General features: G+C 47.0%; 2 protein-coding genes across 2 annotated transcripts; both read right to left on the bottom strand.

The window, feature by feature from the left end:
* Positions 1-800: 800 nt before the first annotated feature.
* LOC119295463 (protein FAF-like, chloroplastic) lies at positions 801-1,913 on the bottom strand. Its single transcript, XM_037573880.1, has one exon. The coding sequence runs from the start codon at positions 1,821-1,823 to the stop codon at positions 1,008-1,010; it is 816 nt and encodes a 271-aa protein (XP_037429777.1). The 5' UTR covers positions 1,824-1,913; the 3' UTR covers positions 801-1,007.
* Positions 1,914-2,814: 901 nt separating this feature from the next.
* LOC119295462 (rho GTPase-activating protein 4-like) lies at positions 2,815-7,658 on the bottom strand. The gene is made up of 5 exons (XM_037573879.1): positions 6,667-7,658; positions 4,477-4,597; positions 4,247-4,366; positions 3,663-3,893; positions 2,815-3,587 (listed from the first exon to the last, which is right to left on the bottom strand). The coding sequence occupies exons 1-5, from the start codon at positions 7,089-7,091 to the stop codon at positions 3,021-3,023; spliced, it is 1,464 nt and encodes a 487-aa protein (XP_037429776.1). The 5' UTR covers positions 7,092-7,658; the 3' UTR covers positions 2,815-3,020.
* Between the last annotated feature and the right edge of the window lie 668 nt (positions 7,659-8,326).

The following is an 8,326-nucleotide window of genomic DNA, read 5'->3' as shown; positions in this document are numbered from 1 at the left end:
GCTAGCGTAGCTGCATCTACGTAAAGAGTCGGCCATCAAAGTGCCTTTTCCCCATCATTTCCCATGCCGGTCCGGTCATGGACCACGGAAATCAGTCAAGTCTCGTGACGATGCAGCTAGCTAGAGTGGAGCAGGAACTAATAAAAGGCCGGGAAGGAGCAAGATGCATATGAGAAAAGAGAAAATTGCACCGCGTTCGCTTTGGGTTGAGTGATATTTTGGCATCCTGCACCCAAAGGATTCCATCGCCAAGTGTCCCTTCTACGAACTCACTAGTTAACAATGTGCTTGCATGATCAACCTTGTAGTTCAATTTAGTACAGTACTGCTCACTCCTTTTTAAATATAAGTCTTTTTAAAAAAAATAATACAGACTATATACAGATGGTAGACATATTTTAGAATGTAGATTCACTCATTTTGCTTCTTATGTATTGAAAAAAAGACTTACTACAATTCATCAGTAGTACTGTATTAAAGTATATTTTAGAGTACATACGAAGTTTATATTTTGCTTCATATTTTAGAGTATAGACATATTTTGCTTCGTATGTACTCCCTCCGTCCGGAAATACTTGTCATCAAAATGAATAGAAGGGGATGTACTTAGACGTATATTAGTTCTAAATACATTTTTTTATCCATTTTGATGACAAGTATTTGTGGGCGTAGGGAGTACTACTTTGATATACTCCATCCGTTCCTAAATGTAAGTTCTTTTTAGAGATTCCACTACAAACTACATACGGATGTATATAGACATATTTTAGAGTGTAGATTCATTTATTTTGCTCCGTATGTAGTCCATAGTGGTATCTCTAAAAAAACTTATATTTAGGAACGGAGGGAGTATATTTTTAGAGTAATTTATATTGGAATCTCTTATATTTAGAAAAGGAACAAGAGGCAGTATATGAGTAGTAGTTGCTGCAGCTTGTCATCAGCTTCGGATTCTGCAGGTTGAAGCACACTTGCATGGCGAATTACTACAATCCATTCATAATTAACTAAGCGCAGGCGTCGATGCATGTCCTGTTGTCTTCTCGGTCATCTTCTTGATCCACCAACTCCAGCTCGTCGTCGTCGGCGGCGGGGTTGGCGAACCGGAGCCTGAGCCGGCCGCCCTCGCGGGACGCCTGCAGCAGCTCCTTCCCGGGGATCACCACCTGCGTCAGCACGAACCGCCCATCCGCCCGGAACGTCCGGAAGCACACGCACGGCTTCCCGCCGCGCCCGATCGATCGTATCGGCGGCGGGAACGACGGCGGGGACTCCCTCAGCCCTGGTTCCGCCGCAGCAGCTGCGTCCCTCAGCGTTGCTTCCTCCCTCTCCCTCCCTCGGAGGGCGGCGGCCGCGTCGGCGCCGTCATCCCTGACCATGTCGTCCGAGTCCACCGTGCTCTCGGACCCGAGCCCCTCTGTGCACAGCAGCAGCGAAGCCGAGCTCTTCTTCAGGCAGAAGCTCGCGCTCCTCCTGACGCCGCCGGGGGCGGCCGCGGCGCCAGCGGGCTTCGGCCTGAGGAGCGCGTCCAGCGACGAGTCGTCCTTGCTCTTCTCGGCCTGACTAGCGATGTCGAGCCACGACGCCGCCGTAGCGCGTGCATCAGGGAGTGGCACCCGTGGCAGGACGTGTCGGGCGGCGGCGCCGTCGGGCTTCTCGTGGAAGTGGAGCTCACCGAAGATCTCCGTGAAGGACGACGGGTCCACGGCCGGCAGCAGCTTCTTGTGGTGGGTGTGGTTGTTGCAAGCCGACAGCACCTCCAGCAGCGTGGGGTTCTCCGGCAACGGCTTCTCGAACAGCCGCCGCAGCGCGCCGTCCCCCATCCAACAAGCAGCGCCCCTCAGTCAGTCAGACGTAATAAAAAGGCTGCAGTATTTTTTGTGACCGTCGAATTTTGCTCAAGTAATCTCCGAGGAAGAGAGGTATATATAGCGAGAGAAAAGGAGAGGCCAGGAAAGGCGGATGCTTTTATGTGGCTGTCGAATCGGGATTCGGAAATTTGTTTCTTGTTTTTTAGGCTTTTCATTTCACAAGTGGAGCCGGTATATACTCCTACTGCAACTTGGGAGGAACTGGAAACGTGCATCTTGCACAGTTGTCTCTGTTCTTCAGCACTGGCCTGCACAACATGTCAGGGAGATGGAAATATGCAGGTAGAGCTGATGCAGCATTGCATTTGCATTTGCAGCTCGCACAAATTTGATGGTGATCTTTGCCCTGGCATCACCGAATTTCTGATAAGGTTGGGATTTCTGTTGGTGAATGAATTCCAGCTCCAACTGGCGCGGGAACGGGTCGAATTCGCACATTCCGCGATGGTTAAAACTTAAAACCCTGGGAGAAAATGGGACGATTTTCTCCGACCGGTGATGCCGATGCACTTGTCACTGAGGATCGCACTGGTGTCAAGTGCACCAGCAGACAGGAATCTGTTCCATTCCTAGCTGAACAGGCAGAAAGCTAGGTACAGTAGAAGATAATGCATTGCAATTTCTCTCGCGGCGAGTTTTTGTTTCAGCAATTTCATTTTCTCCGTGAAAACTGGAAAAGAGTTGATGGTGGATTCGGCGAACGACAAGGAACGAAGGAGAAAAGGTTAGAATAACTTCTTCTTCTTGTGAAAATCTCGGGACAGATTCAGCAAACGAAAAGAATGAAGGGCGGAAGGCAGAATAAAGCTATCTGATGCGATGAGGGGACATCGTGCATACAGCATACCATGGTTGAGACCTTACTTGAGAAAGGTCAGGATGAGAATAACACATGTTCAGGACGTCCAGAAACTTCCCACTCCAGGCAGTGAAGAAATGCATGTACAACAAAGGAAGAAAAGGCCACAAATTTACTCATAAGCAAGATACATATAAGTTAGTGAAGGCAGGGGGGGGATGAGCCTCAAAACAACATGATGATGATCCAAACACGAAATGATAAGCGCGTCGAAAATTCAAAATGTGCAAGGAAACAACACTGGGTCAGTCATCTATTACACAACAACAAAGGCAGTGCCACCGGGGTTTCTACCTCCACGCTTCGATCCGTTCGACCTTGGAGTTTATCCGGCTCACGATGCTCGCGCCCCTCGATTTTTCAGCTGGAGGAGCGGCGGGCGTTCCGCACTGCCGCTTGCCCTTTCTAGTCCTCCTGCTATTCAGGCCTCGGCTCCCTCTGCTCGGAAGTAAGTTGGCAGCTGTAGCACAGGAAGCATCAGCAATGGCAGACGAAGCGACAAGAGCAGGCTGCGAGCAACTAGCGGACCCTTCCACGCTCGACCGGACATCACTTGTATGGACAACGGAAGCTATGGAATCGCCTTCCACAGGAGGCTTGTCTTCAGCACTGTGTGTAGGACTGTACACAATAGGCTCCTCGCTGACAAAAGAGGGGCGCCCAGATGTTTCTTCAGGTTGAGGATTAACGGGGAGACTGGGGTTCTGATGGCCATTTTCATCAGATGGGTCCTTCTGTGGCAAAGAGGCATCTTCCAGATTGGACTCTTCTCTATCCTTGAGGGTCTTCTGTATTAGCATCTTGAGGAAATTCATCACTTGCACCGCGTACATCAGTGCAGTCAAAGGGTCTGCCATCTGCGTTACATGTGCGCAAGAGTTAGCATCCACCTAACTGATTGTTGCTAGTTTGCTGTTAGGACAACGCGTTACCTGGGTCATATTTGGTGCGAACACCATAGCAACATTGCGATCGCTCATCTTGTTTATCTGTTCTTCTTGGACAACATCAGCCATCAAATTAACAGCCCAGTCAAGTAAGGCTGCTTCAGTTGGTGGAAGGCATTTGGCAACCCGAGCACAGTCCTCTTCAGATTGGCATTGCATCACCTGTTCAGGTGGGATAGAATCCAGCACCCCACTCGGCAGTTCCCTAAACCAGGCCTGAACAATTGAAAATATATGCAATGAGTATAACATTTGTCATCAAGAGTATTGTTTGCAAAACGAAGTTGACTAACTCAAGGACATAAAATTGTGGCATCAAACCAGTTAATAACACCACATAACTGCACTGAAAAGCAGCAATAGATTCTGCAACAGAAATTTGTTGGACAGAAGAGTCGTAACTTTGGTTTCCCTTTGAAAAAGAAGACTGGTTTCCACTAGAAAGAAACTCTGGACTGACAAGTGTTGAGATAGAATCCGTTTATTGAAGATAAGCGTAATCAATAATAAATATGTGAGTGTTGCTGTCAACGGAATGGCATAAAGCTACATGACAGAAGAAAGCTTACTTTGATTAGACCCGCCAAACAGTGAACATCAATGCCATCCGGCACAGTTCCACTATTTAAGTGATCTCTCACAAACTCTTCCTGGCTATTCTCCGCATTTATACGAAAAATACCTTCTGCCTGCAAAGTAAAAAACAAAACAACATGAATGCAGTCAGCACTCAGGAAAAGCTACAGGATGCTTAAAAAATAAGCAAGTTACAGTTAATTAAAATGCTAAAGCGTCATACCTGAAGACCTCCTTGTTCATACAGACGTCTTTGCATCATCAAGAGAATCGTTGGAACACTGTTTCCTCTGGAATCATATGAACACTGCATCGATTGTGTTGAAACGCCGAAGACACTAGCACTGCATTTGAAGTTTGAATCAGCTGAAGAACACCAACAGCACAAGGAAACATGAACTGGAACTAATCATAAACAATGCTCTAAAATACACCTTACAAGTAGAAGTAAAGATCACACAGTCACTTGGCATATTTCGGTTTTTTTGTTTTGAAGACAAGTCAAGGCATCTTTTGAAGGACCATATCTCAGCAATTAAGATGGTCTGTAAGAAAATTGATGAATTCTCCCAAGTTATGCGGGAACTCTACATTCATTGCATGCTTAAAAAATTGGCATCACCATAAAGATGTGGGCATATTTCACATTATTATTAAGTGCCGGTTTCCTAACTCAAGTGTGTAAGCAATCCAGGAAATAGTTTTCAATTTTCTTTCAAGATCTTTGCACATCCAGAAGTTTCTGATTATTGAATGAGCACAACTCATATGCTCCAGTTTTGTTGATTGCAAATTTGCAATCCAGTTTGAACATGGGTTCTAGGTGTTTGTGCCACTTTATCTTCTTTTCGAGGCAAAATGATTCCATCCTTGTACAGAGAACCAGTTAGCTTATTCTTTTTAGATTGCCTAGAAATAATAACCACATCCTGGAATTCCCAAGACAAAACAATATACAATATAATACCTACGCGTGCTTTATTCTTTCTGCTCTTTTTCTAGTATAACCTCAAGAGGACCACAAAGCAAAAAAAAAAAAGTTATTCAAGCCACTAAAGTCTGCAAAACACAACAAACAGATGCAGACAAATGATAATGAGCAAGGTGACGGAATCATCTAATCAAGACAAAATATGTCCATTCTCCATTGTAAATCACGAAATTCCCAACAGTTCTTCTTTGATCTTCCAACATGACTTAGCGTTTAATAATCTATTTCTTGATATTCCCAGGTCAATCAACTGAATTCCTACAAGTATACAGTGTTCCTTAAAAGGGGTCATTAGCGTGCCAGGTAATGCATGTGCAACTGTGCGTTCAAAAGGAGAATGGCTAAAAAAAATAAAGAGCGGTGATGCAGCAATACAGGCACCATCGAGTAGGTCTTGCACCGGATGAGAAATACCTTATTAGTTTAATATTTGTATAGCAACCATAAGCACTCCTACCAAACAAAGCAAGAGGTGATACAGTTGAGCTGATCCAAGAAGTTATGACTTAATAATGGCATGAGTGTGCCAACTAAGTACTAGTACCTTCTGATTTTCGGAACCCGGTTAAAATTCATAACCGTACACTTTATAACACATGGATGTTGGGCAAAAAATATTTATTTGGTGGGTTTGCTTACAAGTCAAAACATGATTCGAGTTGATGAGAACACTAAAGTGAACAGAACGGCTGCTGTAACTAGTAGAGGGTTTGTAATTTTCAAATTTAACACTGTCTGTTAATTTCTCTACTTACAACGCAAGTGTTCTGTTCCATTTCCAGCCTCATTAAAGTTATGGGTATTAATTTCTTCTTTCTTGATTTTATGAGTAACCCGTTACAGAAAAGCAATGTAACTCTGCCCATAACAGGCATGGAGAGCCATGATTGGCCAATTATTAATGAAACATGGGGAAAACTCAGCACAAACTATTTCTGGACAGAGTGGTGGTCCAAAGCGTGCCCATCATCATAATTCATAAACAGTTTATCTACCATAGATCAACTCCAGCTCAGGCAGCCAAGTACCAGCAAAGAGGGGAAGAAGTCTACGGAGGCACCTAATCCGGTTGTGTGCGTTGGCCTCATATTAATATACACATAACTGAAATGAAATATAAATCCCACCTGAATTTATCTGTCCACCCAGCTTCAGACCAAAGCAAACAGGTTGCAATGCCAGCCAAAATACCATCTGCTTGTCCCGATTAAAACCACGACCAAAACAGGCAAACAGTACTAGCATCTAAATGTTGACATGTTGAAAAGTGAAAACTACTTAGTTCAGAAATAACAGTGCGAACTGGATGATACTGAATATGCAGAAACATTTTGAGTTTCGGAAACACAAGCATGTTTTGGGAGCTGGTGTACCAGCTGATGAAGGAACATGAGAAGAGACAGAGAAGAGAGCGCGACGGACCTGGCACTGGGAGCGCGGCGGGGCACCTCGGGCTCGAACTCGACGGGGAGCCCGAGGAATCCATGGAACCGGTCGAACGTGACGTGCGCCACGTGCTGCACATCCGTGGGCAACCCTATCTCCATCCCGCCCTGGCCTTGGCCGCCGTCCTCCGCTCTGCACCGGAGCAGCGACTTCCGCAGCAGCTCGAGAAGCAGCGCCAAGAAGGACCAGCGCTCCTCCTCCTCCTCTTCCTCCTCCGATCCTCCGGCCTGTCGCTCCGCGGATCCTGCAGGGCTCTGGGCGCTGCTGGTGGTGCCTCTCTGGAGCACGTCGCTATCGGCTAAATAGCGCAGGGAGGTGGAGGAGGAGGAGGAGGAGGAGGAGCCGCGGCTTGCGGGCGAAGCGAGGTTGGTCGGGCCCCGGAACAGCGCCACCTCCGTCATTGCTTCCGCCCCTTTTCCGCCCGAGCTCCCCTTCTTCTTCTCGGGGAATTATTACGGTGCAGCCAGTAATCTGGTGCGGCGTAGGGCCGATTTGGCCAGGAGGTTTGGGATTTCCTTCCTTGTTCCTGGGTGGTGGTGGTGGTGGTGGTGGTGGTGGGGTGGGCCAAATGCCTGGGATGATTGGATCCTGGTAGTGGAGTTCTTGGTGGCGGGACGCTAATTCAGGATTGATTTCTGCTCTGGTGGCTCTCCATTGGAGATTGCTGGGACGGGGAGGGGACGGGATTTGGGTGCTGCATGCGGCCGCGTGGTCCAAATCCACAGCGGGGCGGGGCGGAATGGAACGGGTATTCTAATCTGGGTTGCGCTGGGGACAAAAAAATAAGAAAAGGAATCCAAGTGGATCTGTGATTAGGGAGGGTTTCTTTGATGTGGTGGTGCGTTGGGTGGGTAATGGTGGATAGGATTTGTGTGGAGGTGGAGCTGGAGTTGGAGTTGGAGTTGGATTGAAGGGAGGGTCAGGCCAGGGTCGACGACGACGAAGATGATGATGATGATGTGAATGTGATCATCATCATCCTTGGTCTCCTCCTCCTGCCTTTCACGCGTGCGGTGCGGTTCTTCTCTTCTTTCTACTACAGTATTTATTTAGTACTATTATTATTTAAGTGTGCCATCCAAGAGAGACGACAGCTAAATTAAGCCGAGAGTAATGATGTGATGTGATGAGCAAATTAACTAACTACCTCGTGTACTTGATTCATTCGACTGACTGTACTGTTTGGTTGGTACCGTGCTCCCTTTTCGAACATGACTATCGCTTTTAGTTGGCAGCACTTTTACGACTATACTTCGTAGATTTCCGTGCGGGTGGTGCCTTTTGGCAGGTTTGGTATTCACACGTTGAATTCAAGGAACGACCGTGTGTAAGTCGAATGAATTTTTTTAATACACTTTTTCTAGCCGTTAGATCTCCATCCAACAGTCATGATCATAATGTCACTGTTCATCTTCTTCATCCTATGCCACCACCCAGCCCAGCCCTAACAGCCGGCCTCCATCACCCGTGGCTAGCGGCACTCCCTCGACGACCTCGCCGCCCTACCCTCCCTTCGCCTCCCCCTCCCCCCACACACCCACACACACACACAAATCACTATTGTGTTGGCCCCCGACGAAGGCCATCCCTCTAAGACCCCCCAACCACCACCACAACTGATCCAATGGTAACACCC

The sequence above is a fragment of the Triticum dicoccoides genome, chromosome 4B, assembly GCF_002162155.2.
Source record: "Triticum dicoccoides isolate Atlit2015 ecotype Zavitan chromosome 4B, WEW_v2.0, whole genome shotgun sequence".
NCBI classification, from domain to species: domain Eukaryota; kingdom Viridiplantae; phylum Streptophyta; class Magnoliopsida; order Poales; family Poaceae; genus Triticum; species Triticum dicoccoides.
Note: the sequence above shows the minus strand (reverse complement) of the source record. Positions and strands in the feature narration are given on the sequence as shown.